Source organism: Calidris pugnax, unplaced genomic scaffold (assembly GCF_001431845.1).
Source record: "Calidris pugnax isolate Ruff unplaced genomic scaffold, ASM143184v1 scaffold26, whole genome shotgun sequence".
Lineage (NCBI taxonomy): Eukaryota > Metazoa > Chordata > Aves > Charadriiformes > Scolopacidae > Calidris > Calidris pugnax.
The window spans coordinates 969,906-994,970 of NW_015090765.1; the positions used below are offsets into that span (position 1 = coordinate 969,906).

At 36.2% G+C, this 25,065-nt stretch overlaps 1 protein-coding gene across 14 annotated transcripts in view; it reads right to left on the reverse strand.

Moving 5' to 3' along the window:
- Positions 1-25,065, reverse strand: part of MRVI1 (murine retrovirus integration site 1 homolog) — a 122,148-nt gene that overhangs the window by 5,561 nt on the left and 91,522 nt on the right. For 9 of the 14 annotated variants that reach the window (XM_014966722.1, XM_014966715.1, XM_014966743.1 and 6 more), the window contains 14 exons: positions 21,809-21,982; positions 20,772-20,849; positions 20,274-20,323; positions 19,803-19,844; positions 18,081-18,674; positions 15,276-15,354; positions 12,349-12,469; positions 9,822-9,852; positions 8,565-8,705; positions 7,209-7,340; positions 6,299-6,440; positions 5,578-5,627; positions 3,849-3,956; positions 2,659-2,726 (listed from right to left, as the gene is read on the reverse strand). In XM_014966722.1, coding sequence (XP_014822208.1) covers positions 2,659-2,726; positions 3,849-3,956; positions 5,578-5,627; positions 6,299-6,440; positions 7,209-7,340; positions 8,565-8,705; positions 9,822-9,852; positions 12,349-12,469; positions 15,276-15,354; positions 18,081-18,674; positions 19,803-19,844; positions 20,274-20,323; positions 20,772-20,849; positions 21,809-21,982 — 1,810 coding nt within the window. The remainder of the gene's footprint in view (positions 1-2,658; positions 2,727-3,848; positions 3,957-5,577; positions 5,628-6,298; positions 6,441-7,208; positions 7,341-8,564; positions 8,706-9,821; positions 9,853-12,348; positions 12,470-15,275; positions 15,355-18,080; positions 18,675-19,802; positions 19,845-20,273; positions 20,324-20,771; positions 20,850-21,808; positions 21,983-25,065) is intronic. The other 5 variants (XM_014966752.1, XM_014966794.1, XM_014966774.1 and 2 more) reach the window with 5 other exon arrangements.

Sequence of the window (25,065 nt, forward strand, 5' to 3'; positions counted from 1 at the left end):
TTTAGGTACTTCTCTCTGTTGAACTGATGCACAGGTTAAAAAAATACAAACACACACATAGCTTTTGTCACTAAAACATTTCTTAATTAAAAGCTTTTGACAATTAGTCTAAAGATAAGCCATTATATGTTGCTCTTTTTTCTGCAGTGCTCACCTGTCCCTATTTATTTGTCTGTGACAGAGACTTTAAATGATTCAGATATGACCTAGCAAGTCCTTCAAAGTCAAGGTTTAATAAGCTCAACAGTGGATCTCATTTCAGCTTCTAGAATCTAACCCTTTTTATAGACCTTATTTTTCTGACACTAAAATCGATGGCAGAATAATTCATCCTGATTGACACCATCTGTAGGCAATGGATTTTCTCTCAAGAAGTCATGTTAAGAGTAAACATTATTTTCACTTGGACTTTAAACACACCATGAATATAAGCTTGAAGTGCTTGAATATACAAAACTGCTGAACTATGCAATTTTACACTGCTCTAGTAGCTGTCCCATGCATGCATAGTCGCACCCAAACTTGAATTTCAAGTTCTACTTCTGTTACTTGATAACACAATTGGTTTTTTTAAGATCCAGTAAGAAATATTGATAAGGCAGGTTCCTTCCCCCCTCTGTACAGAACTGAATTTCTGTAGAGTTTCAAAAGATCTTACAGAGTTCTGGTGACTTGTAACAACTAATGCCACAGTTCACTATTTTTGTTTTCCCAATTGTTGCATATTTTCAGTCTTGGTTTAGCACAGAAATAAAAAAAGAGATAAGATAAATTTTTTCCTGGCTCAGCATTAAATATATGTGGAATATATACAGATGTGGAACAATATGTGGAAATCAGTAGTCTGTACTGATGTAAGTTCTACATATTTTAAGGCTTTTAATTTGCTTGTTTAAAGCATCCTAACAAACTTGAATTTAAATTAGTATTGCAGAAATTTTATTGTGATATTGTAAACAGTCTAAACAATCAAAGTAGCAGTAATAGTAGTAATAATAACAACGACAAAATTAATGTGACTTTTTAGTAAGTTTTACTTCTGAAACATCAAGCAGCTTCCTTAGAATGTGCAACATTTCCTGAAAGAGATAAGTATTTGGAAAGGTGCCTGACAATTTTTCATTGTGGCTTTCTAGGCTGATTATACATATAAATAAAGTATGTATGCACACGGGTTTGCAAATGCTACAGTACCTGCACCCATAACGATAACTGCTTACAAGGACCTTGTAGAACAGCTTGAAAATGCCTTCTGTTCTCATTCCAGTCTCACATGTGTTCATATTGGAAGAGTGGTTGGAAAGCTGCCTGGCAGAAAAGGACCTGGGGGTCTTGGTCAGCAGCTGGCTGAATATGAGCCAGCAGTGTGCCCGGGTGGCCAAGGAAGCCAACAGCATCTTGGTCTGTATGAGGAACAGCGTGGTGAGTAGGACTTGGGAGGTGATCACCCTCCTGTAGTCAGCACTGTTGAGGCCTCACTTCAAGTACTGTGTCCACTTTTGGGCCCCTCACTACAAAAAGGACATTGAGGTGCTGGAGCAGGTCCAGAGAAGGGCAACGAAGCTGGTGAGGGGTCTGGAGAATAAATCTTATGAGGAGAGGCTGAGGGAGCTGGGATTGTTCAGCCCAGAGAAAATGAGGCTGAGGGGAGACCTTCTCGCTTTCTACAACTACCTGAAAGGAGGGTGTAGAGAGGCAAAGGTCAGTCTCTTCTCCCAGGTCACAGGTGGTGGGACAAGAGGAAATGGCCTCAAGTTGCTCCAGGGGAGGTTTAGGATGGATATTGGGAGAAATTTTTACACTGAAAGGGTTATTAAGCATTGGAATGGGCTGTCCGGGGAAGTGGTTGAGGCACCATCCCTGGAGGTATTTAAGTAGATATGTCCTCAGAGAGATGGTTTAGTGCTGGGTTTTGTCAGATGTGCTGAGAGAGATGGTTTAGTGCTGGGTTTTGTCAGTGTTAGGTTGATGGTTGGACTAGATGATCTGAAAGGTCTCTTCCAACCTAGGCAATTCCATGATTCTTTATTGCTTATCTTTGTATTCTATTATTACAGAAGCTCTATTGCTCATCTTTGTATTCTATTATTACAGAAGCTCTACATTTCAAGAATGTGGCCAACTTTAGATACAACATTAATTAATTCCAGGGAATATATTTTTTAAAAAGCCACAGGCAATACTCTTAGTTTTGTCCAGTTCTGAAGCCAGGAAACATATTTTTTAAAAAGCCACATGCAATACTCTTAGTTTTGTCCAGTTCTGAAGGCAGGCCTATTCAAATGTGTAAATGTATAGCAGAAGATTATATTCTGCTGCAGTTTTACTTGACGAGTTCTAATGATCACAGCCAGCTTAATTTAGTTCTGATACTGCTTGTAAACTCTTGGAATATGAAATGAACAATATGATGGTGAAGTAAAGTACAGTTACCGGATCATGAATCAACCTAAGCCAATTAAAACTCTTTGAATATGAAATGAACAATATGATGGTGACATAGTGAAGTACAGTTACCGGATCATGAATCAACCTAAGCCAATATTGTGTCACTGATTTCAATGCCTTATGCCTTGGTATAACTTCTGCCAGAAATTATATCATTTTCATTTCATACCTGGATTTAATAGGTAATGAGATGAACCAGAGAAAACTCACTTTTCTAAAAGTGCTGGCAGAACAGGAGTAGATGTTAGATTGCTCTTTCCGTTACTAGGTGATTCAGACTGTAAGGGAAAAAACAGCAATAAATGTTACACCCATGAATTAATTTCAAATGAGTCTTCAGTAAAATGACAAAGTCAATGTATCTTTAGTGCAGAGCTTCCAAATTACTCCTACTAACCACAGTAAACAATGGACTTGCACATTAAGACAAATTTTCTGCCACATTCTCTTCTACCCTGCTTATTTTTTCCAATAAAAGACTTCTTCATATATTAATCACTGAGCAGTAAAATCACTCTATTGCTTCTCTCCATATTATCTTAGGAAATGTATTTGTTACCTAATCTTTCAATGGAAAATTTTAAACCAAAATAAATTATAAGACACCATAGTAAACAAACACTCTTGGCTCCTGAAACAATTGACTCTGAGGGCACAGTAATTAGATTGCACAAATAGATTGTTTTCTTAGAACTAAAATGGATTTAACTTCTCAGCAACGCCCCTTATTTAAATAGCCCTACAATTTAAAGAGAAAACCACATAATTTTCAGGTTATGTGCCATCTTAGCTCATCTCTGAACCATTGGCATGCCTTGCAGGTTTCCTCCAAAGCATTTATATAGATTTATTAGGTTCAGATTAGATTCTCATTTAATTCATGAAAATATTGTAAACAAAAAGTCGAGGCACAGAGCTGATAGCTCCACTAAGCTCAGATCATGACAGAACTTCTAAAGTTGTACCACATACATTTCTGCATGTTAATTACATATTTTTCTGTTTAGTGGACTTTTTGGCAATGAAGTTAAGCAGTCTAATCATGTTCTATGGATTCTAGTTAAAACTTTTCTCCTGCAGCGGACAACTAATTTTACTACATTTTTCCAGTATGTTACTACAGATTAAAGACAAATTGCCTAAACTAATGTCTAATGGCTCTGAATCACCAGCAAGCCCTATTTGGCTCTGCGTCCAAAGTGATTGTTTATAGAGGTAGCTTCCAAAGGCATATGTCCCTTACACAAAAGCAATTACCTTAGAATATCCTCCTCACTAGGATGGAGTCAAAATAAATTAAACCGATGAAAAAGCTTTCATTTTTTAGTAAGTGTGGCTTGGTCCAATGCAAAAGTGGTTTAGACAAAAGGCAGTATCTTTAAACTGTGGGGTTTACTTACCAGGGAAGGCATTGAAGGTATAGGTGAAGCTGTTGGTGACTGACCAGGAATGTTTAAGGAGTTAAATTTAGGAACAACAGCAACACTGACTCTCCTCCGCGGCATATTCTGTGACAAACAACATTTTTATTTTTCTATCATACAACAAGATATGCTGAAGAACAATTCTACAAGTTAATAGGTATAGCAAAGATGTAGGTTAATGTCCCCTGGGGGAAAGGAGAGTTGGGAGCAAAATTGAGACGAATGGCTGCTAGGGCTGTAGTTTTCCCCAAAACTTCCTCTAGTGCTGTCTGGTGTGGCAAGTGCTTAGTGTGAAATGAGGCAGTGTACTGGGATGCTTCTCTTTTCCCTCCACACTGAAATCCCAATAGCATAAGACACAACAGGTATGTTCTGAGCTGTTATTGTCAGTTCTTACTAGAGGCTATTACCTTTGGTTAAACCAGATGTATATGATACTAGTTCAGTTCTTACTAGAGGCTTATCTTTGGTTAAACCAGATGTATATGATACTAGTTGAAGTGACAGTGTCCCAATGACTGGCAAATAATGTAGTTACACATGAAACTCTTCTCTTGCTATGTACCCATTATGATATACTGTACCCGCTATGATATATTAATTATTTCTAAACCTACAAATTATAACTTACAGAAACAATAGCATCTGTTCCCTTGTCTCCACCCTTGAGTTGTCAGATATCTATCTAGCATCACATGACATAGCTTACATTTCCTAAAGACCATGGAAATTCTTTCTATGATAAACACATGCTAGCTTTACACAGTATATTTTAGCTCAAGTATAGATCATGTGAGTTTTTGCTCTCATTAGGTAAGTAGCCAAATACTTTATCCTATGACATACACGTAGTGAAATCTACACCTCCCACTGAGTGAAAAATCCAGCACATATAGCATCTAACAGTTTCATCTCAATGCATATCCCCCATCTCATTCTGAAATCCAGTCTTGCCCTCAGCATGCTCTGTGCTCTAATTCTTTCTATCCAGCACCGAGGTGACAGGGATAAACTAAATCTAAAGAACTACCACCCAAACAAATAAAAAGATGAAAAGAAATACTAGAAAGAATATCATAACTTTGACCACCAAATCTCATAATGGTTACACTGGGACTTGGCTGTCTCAAATCACTGGTTGTTTTAGGAATTTTTATAACAAACTTGATCTCCAACACTCGGAAGTTTTGCAGAAATGGAGCACTGGTTATGTTAGAGTTATTAATTGGTCAAGTCAAAACAATCTGAGATAACCTCTTGCTCTGAATGCTTTGTCAAACCAAATAAGATACTTTTACACTAACTGAAAAATGACCCCCACTTAAAAATAACCGTTTACATATAAGCTGCAGTGAATATGATACAATTCTTAAGACAATGAAAATGAATCATATTCAATGTTCAGCCTCCTCACTGAGAAATTAGAATAAAGCACAGGACCTAAGCCATTCTCTGGACCACAGGTGTGTCGCCTGGAATACAATTACTCTTCAATAAATAGGTCCCTTAATAATTTATAGCTTCACAGTAAGCATTATCATTGCACAAAGTCACAATTAATCATGTAGCCAAAGTTACAAAACACTTCCACTAAACTACATGAGAATTTACCAGCACTATGATTTGAACACATAAAAGTGAATGCATGTAGACAAATTTCAGTACATAAAATGTTCATTTCATTCTCTTTATATTGTAGAAATACCTTTCCAACAGTAAGAGACATGGATCTAGATGAACGAGGTACTCCATCCTCTGCATGAAAACAGTAGATAAAGAACAGTCTTAGACTATATGAGTATCTATAAATAATATTAATTAACCCCTTGCTTGTATTTCAAACTCAGATATAGTATATTCATACAAGGTCTGTAGTGACTGCATATTTATCTGTCATACAGTTCTGGTCTCAATTACACCCACAGAAGAAATGTGAAATAATTGCAAAAAAATCAAACCATTACTATCTTTACTGAGATCACACCAAAGCCCACTATTTACCTCTGTGTGTATGTTTTTTGCAAAACAAAATACTCATATTTCAGTTTCCAGCAAACTAGGAAAGAAAGGGTTTCAAAAAGAAAAAAATCTTTTTAATGATTAAATTTTGCCTTCATTTGTTACTTAAGAGGCAGATGTGTTAAAACTCTGCAAGCTACGCATATGTGCAAGAGGCCAATGAAATTGTCATTGGATCTCATCAGAATTTGGCAAACTATAGTGACTTTAAATTACTGCACAGTAGCATTAAGTGTCGCTTATATTAAGCATTTCAATCGTTATACCTATAAATTTTTCAAGTCTACTCCTACAGATCAGAGCTTCCTGAAGAGGTTTCAAGATGTTTCACTTTTTATCATTAATAGCACCAACACCTCTCTGTACAGAGGCAAGACAAACCCTTATTATTTTTTTTTTTTTTTTACCAGATGAACCATAGCTTCTGCTAGAATTCTGATTGGCAAGTTTCTTGAACTCCATAAGTTCAGCATGATCCTTTTCATACGTTCTTTTCAGATTTTCCACATACTGCATCATCACCTCTGTTGCCTTTGACATACGCTTCTCCTAAGGAAGAGAAGAGAGTAATACTCAGGTAATCTCTACACTTCTCAAACAAATCATTTGCCTCTATATGTATGTTCCCTGTCAGGGCTAAATCTGGAATATTTGTTCTTATAGAAATATTGATGCCTCCATCACTGAAAATTCCTAGGGTAATTGGAACACAAATGCACATGCATTCATGTATATCCACAGAATATAATAATTTATTTCGTCATACATTTATACAGTCTGTCAACATGCCTTTCTTATTAGTTATGTGGTATATGTACATCTGTTTTCAAACCCTTCAAGGTCTTAGTCATTGGCATCAGTCTAGTTATTTTAATAGGAAGAAGCAACAGTCTTGAACCAAGGAGGGGATTGCTGTGTTCTCATTTGTACTTGCTCTGTTCTTATTCGCTTTACAATTGTCTGACTAAGCTATTGCCAAAAACAATTGACTAAACTAGATGAGCTTTTCGACCCAGAAAAGTTTTCTTCTTCGTGCTGCACTGATTTTAAATGTTTCTTGTGATGCAGTTATAGTTCTGAATAATATATATGCTCCTATTAGACAGATGTTGAATAGCTTCATGGGTAATCTCCTTCTGTTTGAATTCTATTTCCAGACTGAAATGGCGTCTTCTCTGACACTACAATGAATGCCTTTAATCTGTCAAAATGGCAAATAAAATTCAAAGGGCTAGTATAACCTCCAGCTGTGGCTGAAAAAGAGAAAGAGCAAACATGTGCAGCCAGGATACATGTTAGATACCAGGATGTTCTTACCTGGCGAACGGCTCCAACCATCTCAGCACGACTAGAGAGTCTAGCAGCTAAGCGCCGCAGAACGGCAATATCCTCCAGCAGCTTCTGGTAAGCTTCTCTGTGTTCATAGTGGTGCCATAAGTGAGCTGAAGACTAAAGAGAAAATGCATGGGGTTTATTATCATGTCTTGCCACTTTTAGTTCAGGTGAAGAAGGCTGAGCCACAGAAGTGGGGTAGAGATGTCTAGGCAGAACTACACACGGACAAATTAGCCCCAGAGGAGAGCCATCACTACCACCAGAGATAACCTAGAGAAGGTTGCTTTGTTTCAAAGTGGTGCTTCACTGCATACTGCAGGCACACTATTCAGGGAGTTAAAGAGGGCTAAGCACATTTGCAATACTTTTCCATTTGAACTCAATGATGAATCATGACTCGCTACCTGGGAACTTTACAAATGCCAAGTTTATTTGAACTAGTACTTACAAATAATTGCCAAAACACAAAGAACATTTCAATTCACTGGGCACAAGGCGTTAAGAAGGCCATTTATGTTCTTTCAGTTTCATGATACTTCACTTATTTGGAAAATAAGATATTACGTCTCAAGAATTCCAAACATAAAAGCGTAATAAAAGTAATATAGCCTGTAAATCAAATGGCAATTGCAATTTCTTAACCATTTTTTGTCAATCAATACATACACTTATGCACTGGACATATTTGTCATTTCAGTTAGAAAATCCAGAGAAAGCTGGCAGGAAGGACTGAAAAATTTTGCTCATAAAAGAACAGAAGAGATGGCTGGAATGAAAGGCCCATAACCTGGGCCTTTCATTCAGGCCCGTAACCTGATCTGAAATTGCATGTATTCCTTAAGTAATCCTCGCTGTTTCCTTTCCTGCACTGCCTTCCCTTATCTGCAGTTAAGAGGTCTTCCAGGTCACAAATCTAAGGACTCAGGCTTCAGATCATTTCAGTATCTCAGCTAACTGAGCACCTCAAATTTACCGCTAAAGAAGGCCTTGCCCAGGAGAGCACAGATCAGAGCTCAAATTGCAGTTCCAAATGCTCTTAGGTTTGTCACAAGTTTATTCCAATAATTGAACAGTAAATTCATAGTATTTATTCATGAAATGTGTTAGCCTTAGGGCAACATCCTCTATGCATTTCCAGCAATGGTGGCCCACTCTGGCAGAAAATGCCCTCTTGTTTAGAGTGGTAGGCAGCCTCGGTAAGTAGCTTAAATGGCATAAAATTAACTTTTGGGGCTCAATTTACAATAGGTATAAGCAAATGTAGCCACACCTATTTCCAATGTGTGTGCCCTTTCATGTACACTATAGATCAGAAAAATATTATTGTTGTTTTCTTACCGTAATGGCTGCTTTAAAGTTTTCCAGTTCCTTCTCAGCATTCTCTTCAGTAAGATTTCTCTCTCTCTCTGCTTGGTTAATTCTAGATTCCAAGGTATAACTATCATTTCTAAAGGCCAAGGAAAGTTGTACAAATACATTCTGTTTGGATTTAAAAAAGACATTTTAAAATAAGTGTGACAGTAATGTAAACTTCCAATAACTTATGAATAATTTATGTGTTTAACAAACTTTGGTGCTTAAATAAGTATTGAAACAGAAAATTGGAAATATTTTTTAAATTAGATTGTCTCAAAAATCACTCCCCTTTACTTCCTCTAAAATATGAATAAAAATGTTGCTGTCTCTTTTCCTGAATGTTTTTCTGGGAGATCAGTACAGCAGAGACACAATGAAGGAAGTAGTCTACCAGAAGTATCAGAATGACAATGGATCTGTTTTCCAGCTGGACTTCCTCCAAGGGTCCCCAAGGTTTTTAAACAGATAGTCGGTGCAGAGGAAATCCAGGGATGAGCTCACCATTAGCATTGTTTTACCTAAGGGATAAACACCTACCACTGAAACCAGTAAAAGCCCAAGTGCTAACATTTTTATTCTCTTGCACCTTGCTTTTAAAGACTGTTTCCTTCTTTACCAGATGCATTATTTCTTAGGATTAATACTTTGCAAAGCACAGGCACCAACAGCTCCATTAGATTGGAGCTATGTAAATAAAAATCTTTTTCTTTTTCTTCACTGGTATCCAAAAAAAAAAATAAAAATAAAGAAGAAACAAAGCCAGCAAGCTAAAGAGCAACCTAAAAAAAAAAAAAATTGGCTTGAACTGAAAAAAGTAAAAATTATGTAAACTAAATGCAAGATATAATCAAAAACTGTCCCAAAGCTCCTATTGGCCAATACAAAATGTAATTTAACTCATTTAGTTTCTGGTCTCGTTTAATCTCAATTTTTTTCATGACTTTAAGTATATTATAATTATTTCCAAAATGAATGTGTTTTTTATTATGAAGAGAGTGCAAACAAGTGTTTTGCTTATTTCTATTCTAAACCTTTTTACAGTATATATTTCCTGGGACAATTGCCTATATTTCATAAAATTGTTATTTTGGTTGAGCTCAATATGCTTTTTTTTCTGAGAAATATTTTTGGACATCCCTGCCCCTACACTGCCTGGTTCTAATAACCACCCTTAGACTTACAGTAACCAATTGAAATAGAGGCATATGCCAAAAAAAAAGAGTTTAAGAACATACTTACCTCAACTTCTTTTTCAGTAAGTGGAGGGGAGCTAGAAATAAAAGCAAAAAAGTCACATTTTAATTAGTTTTGCCTCTAAAAACAAAGCTCTTGTAATATTTAATCAAAAAGAACAACAAAAGACATCCCTTAAATATTTTATCATTTCTTTTGGTGAAACTAGTGTTTAATTCATTCAATTGTACTCATTATGACTAAACTTTAATTTTTTTTAAAGCACCAGCATAGTATTACCTGACTACTGGCAAAAACATACCAAAGTTTCTGGCTATCTGCGCTGCATTGGGACAAACTGGGAGTACAAGAGCAAGACAGAAGGTACCCTTTTGGAGTTGGGAATGACAATACGCTATTCTTTGGATTATTATCTTTACTCCATTTCCTTCTGTTAACAGTTGAAACCTGATGACGATGATCACAGATAATCACAGATGGCCAGAATTCAAACCCCAGCTCACTGTATACTAAAATATCCTGTTTTGCGTGCTTTGTTAGAACTTAGCCAACAATGATTCTGACCTCGATTCTAACACTGACAAAATATGTTAGTTTTATGAGTTTTCCACCACAAGAATGATTACTGACTAAATAAAAACTAGAAAAAGTTACCAAAATGCAGTTTCATAGACTACTATAAAAGAAATGAGATAGACAGACAACATTCTATTGCAAGTTCTCACTTAAAGGCAGTCATCCCATTTGTTTGAATTTACAGGTTCTTATTCCCTGTAATTGTTCCAAAACATCAGATACCTGTTCAGTTTTATGCAAGTGAACAGAGACAAGAAACATCTGAAAGAAATGAGAGGTGTGTACACAAATTCTAGTGGATGCCAGGGATAGGAGTTGTGGTTTATGGTATCATGCACTATGCAGACATGATGCTTTCAGAAAATGCAAATATTACTGTAATATTCATTGCACCATTAATCTCAAATATAGAAATCAATGCATCTGGCATCAATGAGCAGCAGATTTTTCTTGTTGGGTAGAATAATACTTAGAATAGGGACTAGAAGAAGGGAGGCCAGTATGTTCCCTGTGTTGGAAAACCATTTTGTGCCTAAAGGATTAGTATTCATATTAGATATTGTTATTCTAGGAGGAAGCCTCCTAGAGGAGGAGTCCTTCTTGAAGGAAGTTCAAGCATCCTTATGTGCTACATAACACAGCACAGAATGATAAAATTTGTGTTTTTCCTCTGGCTAGAGGAAAAAATGTTCTGAGAAATTGATGGTAAGAATGAAAAGTCACGTGTGTATTTATTCAATAAATTAAGCCAACTGATTAAAGAGTATCATCTGAAAAACAGAAGGTCTATATTATCTGATCCTCAAAGCCAGTTAAGCGTTTCTCTATTTTGTACTTAGCTATGAAATTACTTTTAAGTATTTGATTACAATCAAGTAATGGTCTCTTAAAACATCTTCACCTCATGCATTCACTTATATAAAATCTTGTATATAACGGTTCCTTCAGAATAAATGTTAAATATTCATTTCATCTGCACAGAGAATACTTATTGACTGCTTCAAAAGATTGAAGGCCTCTGATGTTTATAGTATAAAAACACATGAGTGAATTTAGGAATAGCTTTGGCAAAATATGTTTGGAATTGTTTTAATGCCTAATAAACATTTTTGTTATGGTTTTATTTATCGCAAAGAAAAGGCTTATACAGAAATATGGAAGAAGCTTAACTTTATTCTAATGCAATACAAAATAAAATATGCTTAGTGTCTAAAGTTACCAGTGGTGCAAGGTATACAAGGCATGTGGTGATAAAAGCTTCCTTTGAGCTTTCTTCCCTATATTTCTTGGGCCAGAGAAAAATATTTTCTGAAATGATGGATTTTTGTATCATTTTAAACATAAACCTCCCCCCAAAAAGGAGAATTCCACTTAAATTCTGTCAGAAAATGTTAAGTTTGGATCGTAGTAGACTCAAATCAAAATGAGAATAAGTATTTCTAAAGGTCTGGACAAACACCTGGCAGGGAGTCCATTATGATTTCACTTCAGAAGAGTGTGGACGGGAGGATTCCCTTGCTATAGTTACACTGCATTGTGCAACAATAGCTCTAGTTTCAGATGATCTCTTGTGTGGTGCTACCCTACACATCTACAACATGCAGACAGACTTTTACTGTTGGAAAGCATTACCTAGCCTGATTATTTTTCTAGGGGAAAGAAATTCTAACATTTTCAACACAAATTTGTATCTGCAGCAGCAATCCTGAAAACCAGGAGTGGACAGACTGGTAGAGAAATGTACCTGTAGCATGCAAGTTATGTTTCAGACTTTTTATGTAGAATTTACAATCTAATTTAAAACATTGGCCAGTAACTTGAAGTTGGTGCACTCCCCAAAATTTTTCAGAAAAATCTGTTGCACATTTTAAGATGCAGCAATTTGTCTACCAATATGGATCCCCTATGAGTAGAACTCCAGAAAGGGAGTTCACTGGAAAAGCATTAGCAGGGCCTTCCCCCAGATTATGTCTTTTGATTTCTAATGAGCTTTTACCTTCCTGGAAGTGATTTGTGCACTCGTAGTTTTCGCAGCAATACATCAGGAATGCTGGGCATGACATCAGAGCTATTCTTTGTCTCCTCCTCTTCAGTGGGGGAGGGGAGAGGTGAAGGGCCTAAAGACATTTTCAGATAAAAAACTTTCATGTTATTTGAGAAGTCATGCATTAACTATTAATAGCATCTCAGAGCCAAATAAGACCTTTTAGTCTAACTGTGTCCTTTTCAATGTCAATGAGGATTTCACCCCAGTTCTACTGGGAGCGAAAGTGAACAACAAGAAGAGGTCCATCCCTTCATGCAGAACGTTAGTTCCTTTATTGCACATGGTGATACATCACTCATGCTCCCTTTATCGCTAAATTAAAAATCCTGTCTTCCTTTTCAGCAATGGCAATAAAAGCATAATTGTAATTTTTTATGTAGAAAGACTAAAGTAATATTCACTCTGACAGTCTCTAATGCACTGAAAAATAATTGTTGCAGTATTTTTCCTAGAATTCAAACTGAATCCAAATTAATTACCGGAACATCTAAGCTAACATTCTGCATTTGTGCTTTACCTGTACAGTTATGACATTTCTGGAATATTTTAGCTTAGATTTTGTAATAGAGAACTGTTATTTTCTAAGGCTTTAAATGCTACCTGCCAATACAAAGCTTAATATAATGTACTGTACTACAGATTTTGTGCACAATTTATAGTGATGAATCTAACACATATACTTGTTTGCACTGCACGTCCATTGAAACACGACATAAAGGTTGTAATTGCATTTTCTACTTACTTTCATAAGGACCAAGATATGGCTCAAACTTTTTTTTAAAAAATCATGTTACTTAACTTTTTAATTTTCATTTTATTTAATTTCATATATAACAGTTCACTTATTTCCTTCTATCTTAACAGAATTTAATGAAGGACTCTCCTATAGGAAAGTCAGGTTCCCCAGTCTGAATCTCAGACTTGGGAAGATTTATGTACAGCTCTCCTGTTCATCTGGCATAACAGAAAGATTCTTAGACTTGCAAAAAAAATAGTGTGGAAAAGCTCAAATTTTGTAAATGTGGAGAACATTTACATGAAAGACAGAAAAGAATGGGAGATTCTATCTAGTACATTTTAATTCTGTGCTAAGAACAGTCATTTGTGTCCCCATAAAAATCCAGCCTGACATCACAATGTCTCCAGATCTAATATATCCTACTTATCTAAACTTCTGTAGATGCAAAATTATGTTTACTAAGATAATCACAATAACTTGGCATTGATAGCAAAACATGATGGAGCCAGTATATTTGATTCATAACAGTAATAATTAAGTAGGTGGCTATTTCCCATTGTTTAAACAAAATTACTACTCCAGTTAAAAAGGACAGGGTGGCTTTTATGACAATGTAAGGAAGTCTCCCTGACAAATGAACTAAGGATTTGACCCCTCACTTGTTTTCCCCACTGAGGACAAGGAGCTGACCCATAATATTCTGGCTGTCATTTAGTTAAGTTAGTAGACTTCAAAAAGCTTGTGATGCTCAGGAGATCTTGACTGAAAAGCTGAATAAAATCATGCCTAGTTTTTCACAATATTTTCCTCAAAAGTTTCAAATCTGCCAAAATTATTTAACAGGTTGGTAAAATGGCAAATGTTTTACACTTTCAAACAGAGCCTGCTAAATAATTTCTGGGAAATTATATAGTAGCAGAATGAGAGGAGTAATATTACCATATCTAAGAATCCAAACATATAGTCACTAAATACAGAAAGAGGACAAGAAGTCTCTTTTAATCTTGTTTCATTCAGACTGAAGATGAGTCTGTTTCCAGAGACAACATAAAAAGTAATACTTCAGATATCACTCTGTGTGACAGAAACTTTAAGGCCTTATGAAACAGTTCCAAAGCAAAGCTATGAATTAGCAAAATGAACATCTTTAGAAAAAGTGGAAAACATCTTTGGATCAAATCTTGGAGAATCAGTTTTACCTCCTTTTATATTAACCATCTCTGTTTCAGTTAATGATGTAGCTTTAAAAGCACTCTGAACAAGTTCTGACTTAACTACTTCCAAATCAATACACGGTTTTGGTTTAAATGTTTTCAATTGATTGTTCAGTACTACTGCTATTTAATTCTTCCAGTTGTTGAATTGTCCTCAGGATTATATCTTAGCTCTTTATTTCCATTCTGAATATTTTTAAATAGAGCCTACAAGCATCACATTTCATTTGCTTGTGTCAGACTGGAAAAAATATTTGGTGCTAGATTTCCATTTCTTCATTTATGTTGAGTGCTAAGCCTCTTTCTTATGAAAAATCATACAAATTGAGCTTAAAAAAAACCCCACTTGTTGCAAGGCACATTTTTCCAATCCTTCAATCACATTTATATCTCTTCTCTGGCCTTACTTTTACCTATCCACATTGATGTAGAGGTATGGACCAGAAGTGAAGACGCCATTCCAATGTTTGCCACATATACACTAAAACAAAAAAGCAGGAATAAAGCATTCCATCTCTTATTTATACTTTCAAGGATCAAATTCACCCTTATGGTCAGAATATCTTGCAGAGGTCACACCCATTCAATCCATCACTGCTGAAATGTTCTTTCAGAAAGTCACTGAAACTTGAGACAGTCCTCCATCTATTAAGTACAAGCTAGACTCTGTTCCAGGTATGTATCTTTTCATTTGGTTGTAATAATACCTACAGTATCTTTTTGGTTCAGATCATCAAGAAAGTCAGGTAGTTTCATTATTAGCCTCTCTCATTCATCATTTAGTACCCCCCTCCACGACTGCTTCATTACAACTACTATTGCAATTGAAGCAAAAGACATTTCCCCCCCCCCTCCATATTAGTCAATTATAAAAATAAGTGTATAAAAAACAAACACTCCTTCCAGCTTTTATGATACTGCACCTTTTTCCTGTTCAGCTGCTTCACTAAGTTCAGGAAGTTTAAGTCCAACTAAATTTTGATTTCTCATCAAAATATGCTCCTGTTAAGAAAAACAATAACATTTCTAAGTAAATTAAGTAGAAATTTCAGTTTAAATATCCCTGCCATGTGAATACTAAATATAACATTTACTTTAGTTAATAATCATAATGGAGATATTTATATTAAGTTATAGTCAGATGCTACATCGCATGGAAACATGTACATTCACACACATGCTCTTGAATATTATATATTTCAAATTTCATACATGCCTTATTTAAAAAAATTCCAGGTCATGTAAACAGAGGTTTGCAACATGTGCCCCTTACTCAAGTAAAAACATTGAGTTGTGGTAAATGAAGGTTTTAGTAAATGAAAGCAAAAAAAGCAATTTTGGATACAGCCATAGTATGAAGTAAGTATCCCAGAAAGAAGAGAAATTTCAGAAAATCAGATATATGAGAACTTTGCCACTTTGAATTATTCATTAAAATGTATTCACATTGAAGTTTACTACGCTACAGCTGCAAGTTAATACTTTACTGTTACCATATTCTGCCTCTGTTCCTTACAGGTAGGGAAGAACGTACCCTCAAGGATTAAATCTTGTTATCTTATTTCTCCTTCTATCATCTCATCATTTCCTACTTTCATATTCTCAAATACGTTTAAAATGCATAAAAACCCGCTTTTGTTTATAAGTAGACTATTCCCAATGGAGACAGAATTCAAATCTCACCTAACTAGAATTATGTATCACGTTGTATTAATTTTCTGATTCTAACTCCTATTTTTGCTTAAAGGTTTCTAGGACTATGTGTATAAAGAGGAAAAGATGAATACTAAGCTGCCATTCCTATGCAATACAATGGGAATGAACTAACAAAAGTGCAGCATTTGAGGTCCTCACCTGTCAGCCCTGTGTTCACCTTAAAACATTAACAGTCAAAGAAAATATTCTTATTAGGCTGCTTAGGAAAGTAACTACTACTATTTCCTTTTTTTCTTTTAAAGGTCATTTTTGCTATGCATACGTAGTAGTTGCTTTGTGATGGTAATTTATCATTTCATGACATTTCTGCTTTTTTCAATACACTAGGCAATTCTTAGGTCTTAATTCTTAATTTTTACCAATCATTTAGATAATTATTTAACAACGGATTAGTTTGTAGATCTCGTAGTCCAAGTCTGTCCTTCAATAAACTGACATATTTGCACCATGTTAGGATTGGGAACTGTAAGTCTGGCCATCCTCTACCTGCCCTTGCTCTCAGAGACACCCAGTTTTAAAACTCTGGACACTTCAGACACTTTCTAAGAATGTTCAATAAGCAAACAAAATACCAAAATGATGTCCTGTCCCCTGAGATCTTGCAAATATAATGTTATTGCAAAGGGTAGTATTCCTGGATGACAGGACAACTGTCCTTAGAAGGAAGAATACCAACCAATACAGGACTCAAAACCACTCAGCTGAACAAAGTAAAAGTGATTTTTAAATCCAAAGAAAGTTCACAAATAGTATATGATATGCAGAGGCTTGTAAGTCATTAAACAAGAGTATAGCAACCGTCTCCAAACTTCAGTTAAAGATTTCTGTTTGTACACAAGTCTCAGCCCACTCATACAGAAATCAGTCAATCAGTCAATACATTGTGAGAGCCTGTGGATCTGAGGACAATTCCGAAGATGCAGAAGCAGCTTAGCACAGGGACACAAAGGAAATAGAAGAGCATAAGTGACCCTTTTAAACAGAATGTCCTTACATCCTGAGGAAGGAACGATTCTTCACATCTAAAATTCTCTTTAGAAATCAAAATAGATCATTTTAGCCCCAGGTATAAAATACCAAAACGATGTCCTGTCCCTTTAGTAATCAAAATAGATCATTTTAGCCCCAGGTACGTTTTACAAATGACATGATTGGCAATCAACTGCTTCCTATTTATAGAGCAGGTAAATGATGCAAAAAATGAGATATACTGTGTTTTAGACTCATCTTTCTGACACAATGAAAGCAATTAGTACTTTCTTGACACCAATATTACAATTTTTTCTGGGATCAAAACCTGCTTGTGCAGGAGGCTATGCACAAGCATATGTGCATACTGAAGAAGACCATAGTGCAGTCGATGCATATTTAAAGAGAACTAAGAATAATTCCACAGAATTTAGTTACAGGATACAATTTACTAAAGTTGGAAAGGAAAAACATGATACTGTATTGATTTTCCTGAAACTGTTTACCTTTTTATTACTGTGTTTCTTGCAATGATAAAAATAATTCTAAGCAAGTTGAAAGTCTAGTAAGATATGAAAATAACTTTAATGTTTTACAAATGACATGATTGGTAATCAACTGCTTCCTATTTATAGAACAGGTAAATGATGCAAAAAATTAGATATATTGTCTTTTAGACTCATCTTTCTGACACAATGAAAGCAATTAGTACTTTCTTGACACCAATATTACAATTTTTTCTGGGATCAAAACCTGCTTGTGCAGGAGGCTATGCACAAGCATATGTGCATACTGAAGAAGACCATAGTGCAGTCGATGCATATTTAAAGAGAACTAAGAATAATTCCACAGAATTTAGTTACAGGATACAATTTACTAAAGTTGGAAAGGAAAAACATGATACTGTATTGATTTTCCTGAAACTGTTTACCTTTTTATTACTGTGTTTCTTGCAATGATAAAAATAATTCTAAGCAAGTTGAAAGTCTAGTAAGATATGAAAATAACTTTAAAAAATGTTACAACTGATGACTAGGACTCACCTCCCTGAGCTTTGTCAATTTCTGCATTCGAACAGGTTGAACTTGGATTTGGAGGTCCTTGAATGCTTTTAATTGATTGCTGGATTTATTACCAACAGGAAAACTTTTATCTTCCTCAGATGGTAATTTTAAAGGTGTTTTATCTTTCTGTCCAGGCTCCATGCTGTCCCATGATACAGCCCGTAGTAGAGGAGGACGCAGTCCACACAGTTTGAACTCTGGTTTACATGAAACTTTATGGTCCCTCATTTCTGGAACAGGAATTTTTAGTTTTGAGTCTATATTTCCTATTCCTGGTCCTGCTAGATGGGTTCTTAAAGGAACATCAGTTTCTTTTGCTTTCTTGAGGAATGATTTTCCAAGTTCATTTTCACAAACGTTCATGCAAGTGTTAAGAGACATTCTGCCACCTTCACCCCCTGAAGGGGAGCATTTAGGTAAAGTATCCATATGTTTACGTGGATCAAAGTTTTCTTTTTGTTCTGTGAGCTTCTCATTGGAGTTTTCAAAACCAGCAGAACGAGGAACCAATCTTCCCTGAGAAATCTTTCTTTGATCATTCTGCCTTCGATCAATTAATCCTTTTGCAGCATTCTGAAAGTAGAGGAACACACATAAAACAGAGAAACAAGAGCAGATTTCTCTTTTCTGCCCAAGAACAGATTTTTCACTGTAAAAAGCCATTTCCTTTTCAGTGACATTTGCTTTTAAGCATGTGCTGTTGACAAGAGAAATAATTTTTAAAAGGCACTTGAAAGAACACTGAATTGGGAATCTATTCTCTGAAGTTTTGAGATAACCTCCTCCCATTCCAGAGTCCATTCCAGCAATCCTCATATAGCCAATTTTCTCATCATCTTTATGTAAGGTTTGTCTGAGTACATGCCTTTAACCCTGTATCTTACAGCACTATTACTTTCCTTTGGTCGTTTTCCCTCACCTCCCAGAGGAAAAAAACAAGGGCTGTACACGAAGTTAAAGCACATATTGCAATTTCTCTCTTCTTACTTTGTGTGCAGTACTATAGATTATAATTTGGCTGACATCTCTACAGCAGAACTGGCAAAAGAATGTGTGCCTATATCTTGGATACTTTGGTACAGAATCTGTATTTTATCTAAGGGCACTTTTGTCAGCAATTAAAGGCAACCAACATACAATCTAACTGTGGGGTCTACCTTAGATATGCTGCTACTCCTCTCCTTTATAGTTACTGCTCTAAAATTCTGCTGCCATATGTTTTTTGTGAGTATTGCCTAATCCACTCACAGCAAAATCTCTTTTAAAGGGCCATCTGATACTACCTAGGACATATTTGGAAGCATTCACATAGACTGCTCCACCAATGGATGCGTGGAGCAGCAACACCCCATCAGTGGTGTGGAATATGAGGCACAGTAACCTCTTCCAAAAGGGCCTGAACCACAAGGGTCTGGAACAGGATGTCTGTCTAAAACAACAGCATACACAAAAGTGGATACAGTAGGTATTTTTACTTAAAAAGTTATTTAGTACATTGATTTTAATTGAGCTAGAGCAGGGTGCATGATAGGATGCAAAGGCTAGCTGTAATCATTATCCTCCACTACATTTGCAGGTCCTTCACCATTTCTTAGAGCAGAATCATTTTTATTTCCCTCATAGCCTTTTAAATCACATAAGTCATATGTGTGCTAAGACAAACAGGCAAATTCTGTTCAACACTTAATGTCAACCACTTACCTCTGCAGTTTGCCTGTCATCCTCTTTCACAGTTCTGTTATTCTAGCAAAAACGGAAGGAAAAAGTTGCCTTACCTTTCACATCTATACTGCAAATGTTAGATACAGATATTAATGGATGAACTTTGAGTCTCTTAATTTTTAGACTGCTTGTCACATGTATTTATGAAGTACTTTTAGGGATTAGTGTTTTGCATAGACTAGGATTATGTTGGATCTTTTTCCCTTTTCTAAACTTAACAGATCTATATGATCCTTCAGGGCTTGTTACCTCATGGACATTTGTCTTCAGAGTTGGAATTAACATTTATTAGTCCCTCACGTTGCAGAAAAAGCACACGGATAATCCAATCTTGGTATAACAAAAGGTATTCAAAACACTGCATTTTCCTCAGAGACTAATAGGACAGCACAGTGTAATATAGTACTGTAATAACCAGGTTACTGTGCAGACTGTGGAGCTCTTTCTTACCTGCCCTGGAGATACTGACTCGACGTTAGTGGTTGTGCATACATCAGATCCTAGAAAGACACACATCTAATTAGGCCTTATCCTGATGTTTTGCTCAAAATTTTTACTCCTACAGCATTAGCAAACAAATACATGCATAGGTCCACGTAATATATTAAGGACAAAATTTAGATGTGGAAAACACTATTTCAAAGGCGAAAAATAATTAAATTATAGTAAGGGGAAATCCTTAAAGCTTGTCAAAACTTCATTATTGAAAAGAATAAAAACATAGAGCATGTAACCAAGCAGCACCACAGGAATAAAAAATAATAATACAAAATATAATACAAAAAATATGTATGTAAAAATATATATTGTGGCCATTCATGAGTTTTGTCATATTCAGGAGGAGATGCTTGAATCTGTGTATTTCGGTTTCTCCTCAAGAGATATTAAAAAATACATTTTTGCTTAGCTTTTGTAAGTTGAAGTTTGAGCCTGCATAGGTCATTTTACCTGATGGAACTGGAAGAGTGAGAGAGTTGCTCCGAGATGCTACTGGTGAAACTTTAGGACTAAGTGTAGGGGAAACTGCTTCATTAAAACAAAGACAAAAACAAACAAAGAAGGTAATTTTACTTTTCAGACTTGTAGCTTCTGAATTTTTAAAATTCAGAAAAGATTAAAGCATGAATCTCAGAGTCATCAGTCACGTGTTTGTCCAGAACCTGACAAGTCAATTTAATTGCCAAGCTGTACTTGGCAATAAGGAACTTAGAGCAGGTTTTATGTTGTATACCTGCCACAACCTAACACAATTCTGTTGATACAGAGAATCCTTATTCTTCTCAGTTTTGTCATACTGTAAGAGAAGTAGACATAAGAGAAGGATTCACAAGGAATTTAGGAAAAAAAAAAAAGAAAAATTTAATTTTAAAAAGTATGGTTATTTTTCCTCCAAAAAGCATCAAACCACTTTTAAGATAGAATCTTGTTTCGAATCAGCATTTCAAAGCTAAATGAAAATCATACTTCATGATAAAAAAGTATTTCATCCTAGTTTTCAAACACTTCATATGAGGAAAAAAAGTAATTTCAATTGACATTCTAGAACAAAATATTTTTTTTCTGCTGTTTTTAAATGAGGATCTGGTCCATTTAGCTTAGTTTATGACTATGTTCAGAATAAAAGTTTGTGTAATTATGTCTGGGGGGATTGTTTTTCCAACAGTATGAATCTTGCCATTAAAATTGCATTTTATGTACAATTGGAAGCTTAGGAAAAAAAACCTTTACAAACAGAAATTTGTGACCACTTTTTATATTCCAGTAGAAATACTTTGTGCTTTCTTGTTACAGTGTGTCATTCAGGCACTTAAAAACTTTATACCGTCTTCCACTGTTACATCTGAATATTCAGATTGTTTCTCTTTTATATGGAATTGCTGGGGGGGGGGGGGGGGGGGCGGTTACACAGTAGTAACACGTGCATTACAGTAGATGCAGATCTTTGAAGTAGAATATAAAATCTTGTTTTCTGAATCTCCACCTACCTGTCGGTGACTCCGGAAGGCTGCTTCTTGACTTTCTGCCTCTGCGCATCAGAAACCTCTCGCTTACTTTCTTTGCTTCTTCTAGTAATTCAAGGTTCTTCTTTTTGTCTTCCTCTGATATTTTGACATCTGGTAGCTGATCATTTACCAGATCAATCACATGACCACTGTTGTCTGGGTAGAAAGCATATGAATTAGAGCTGTACCTCATATTTCCAGATAGGTTGTGAAATTTCAGAGCACATGTGAAAAACATATCTGTAAACTTAGCTTTGAGCTTGCATTTAATAAACCTTAATATCTGCTCATTTCTGATGTTGCTATAGTCTCAAGTTTAGAGCAAGTCCTCAAAAACACAGATAATCCACCAAGATTAAGTCACTATGATCAAAGATGGTCTGATGTGAAACTGGCTTCTACAGTGTGTCCCCACCACAGTTTTTCTAATTTATCAGTAAAAGCAGCATTAGATCCATTTCAAATAGCAGTCACAGCATTTTGATTGTAGACTTAGTTTTTCCGTGGATTTTGTATGTCCAGTTTTTCAAGGCAAAGGTCCCCCAAACTCACTTATTAACGCAGACTAGTTTTAACATACAGATGATTCCATCAAATAATTTATAAAATAAAATGCAAAGTTTGGAAGTATAAAGATTTTATTCTATGCAGATAGAGGAGCTTTTCCCACAAATGCAGAAGTAACAGTAAAGCTGCATCTGCCAAAGCTGCAGGCAGAATCTGAATAGCTAAAGGCTGAGAATTATAAAGCTATATTGAAAAGCAAATCAGTCTCCACCATGTTGTGGACCTGCAAGAATTTTTCAAAGGAATTACAAATCCTATTAGAATATCCAATGGTTAAAGAAGGCATTGCATTTAACTGCTTTTCCTCATGCCTGCTTACATTGATATGTTGGATACGTGACCCAGGAGAATGCAGGGACCACAAACTGAAAGCCACTGCCCTATATTTAGACCTTTAGATTAATGCATTGTTTTCTAAATGATTTTTCATTAGTTGTAGAAAGAACCCATTCATCCCTGGCTTCCACATTATTCAAACCTACGAAATCTGAGCACTGATTTTTACAATTCTCCAGGCTATGATTAAGCAAAGATTGTATTCTGTTGTTGGAAAGGCCCTTTCTGTGTGAGTTGGTGTGAATGGCTTCTATAAGTATCTAGGCTTGAATGGAGAAATAGTTACCTGAAAACAACAGGCCAAAGAAAGGAAACATATATGCTGACATATTAGTGTGTGTAAATTTTTCATGGGTTGATAAACTCTACAGATTAGTGAGGTTGTGGATCTGCAAGAATTGATAAATAGACCACAAGGAGTTTGCTCAATCTGTACAAGCTCACTGGCACACACTAGCACCAACAACAGACTGCAAATCAGACAGTTATTCTCAGGTAAATATGAAAAAAATTATGATTGTTATAAAGAGTTATCTGGTGTTAATAACAAGTTGATCACGTTAACAACAGCTTAGCGAATAAACTATGTCCTAAGAAATATCAGTTGTGACTGTCTCTCCCCCCAGCTTGATGCCTCTATTAGAGAAGAGGGAATTTATAACACTGTTTTGTAATAACAACTTACTAAAGAACAGCTTGGGTAGAGGGAGGGAAGTCATCAGGTAAGAACAGAAAGATATTTTAAAATTTTACAAGAGCCATTACTGAGCAATCAGTCTTCAGAAAAGCTAAGGACATAAGCAAGCAGCAAAAACTCAAGGGTTTTTGGCTTGTGGCTATGGGGTTGTTTATTTGGGGGGTAGTGTTTGTTTTGGTTTTAATTTCCATACATTTAGCTCAATTACAAGGCTGTCAAAAAGCATGCAGACAGATTGGATATCCTTAAAGCAATACACTTTTAATGAGATACTTGTTTTGTTTTACACTAAGATTTGTGTGTTGAAAGTTTGGGAGAAGGATCTCCCATGGCACTTTCCTTGGGCCAGCAGAAGAGCTGCAAGGCATAGCAATTTCTGTCTTCCTTGAGCAAACAAGTTTTCATCACTACACCCAACATATTTTGCCTTTTCATATTTGCCTTGAATTCTGCCTCTTCACCACTTCCATCTCCCTTCCCCGTTCTAGTCCAACATTCAAAGCAGAATGAGTGATGAAATCAGACAAGGTTTCTAGTCTTTTAAGACATTCTGGTCTTGAAAAACCCCTAAGGATGGAGAATGCAAAACCTCTCTGGGCAGATTGTTCTAATACTTAACTCTAGAGTGAGTGAGAAGTTTTTTATACCCACTTAGAGCTTTGCTTGTTTCAAATTACGTTGATTGCCTCTTGTCCTGGCCATGGCCTGGCTCTGTTTTCTTAATAATCTTCTCACTAGTATCAAAAGGCTGTATTAGGTTTCCCCTAAAGCTATCTCTTCTCCAGGCTAAATGAGACCAGCTCCTTCAGCCTTTCTTCATAGGGCAGATGTTTCAGCCCCTGGAGCATCTCTGTGGTGCTCAACTGGGCTCCCTCCCATTTATCAACACCCTTCGTTTCTTGGAGGTCCCAAAACTGGATGCAGTTTTCTAGGTGCAGTCTAATGAATGCTAAATAAAGGAGAATAAACATTTTCCTTAATCTAGTGACAGGGCTTCTAATAGTACAGTTCACGACCTTGTTAACCTTCTCTGCTGCAAGGACACACTACTGGTCCAAGTTCAACCTGCTGTTTCCCAAGCAGAGAAGCTTTCCAGCCAGCCAACCCCCAGCCTGTAGCTACTGCAGGGGGTTATTCCTTCCCATTTTTAGCACTCCGAATTAATCTTTGCTGAATTTCATAAGGCTCCTGTTGGCTCATTCCTCCAGCCTGTCTAGTTCTCTCTGAATCACAGCACTACCTCCAAGGATATATTAATTAATCCCACAATTTGATTTTATCTGCTAATTTGATGACAGTGCACTCCATGCTCCTCCAGGTCACTGATAAGGATGGAAAACACAACTCATTTTCTTGAGGGAGTTTCAAGACACAGCCAAAGGCCAGCCACAGCAGCTGCAACAGAAAGCAGGCTTGAAGCAAAGCCGTCTTCAGTAGAAAGACATCTGGAAAGGTTTGTTTCTTTCAAAGAAGCCTCTCCCTTTGCTAATGTCTAGGGAACATACGACTAATGAACTAGGCACTACCCTCTGAGCCAAACCATCCAACCAATATTTTACCTATCCAGTTGTCCACCCATCCAGATCATAAAGTCCTAATTTGGTTATCAGGTTGGGGGGGGGGGGGGGGGGGGGGGGGG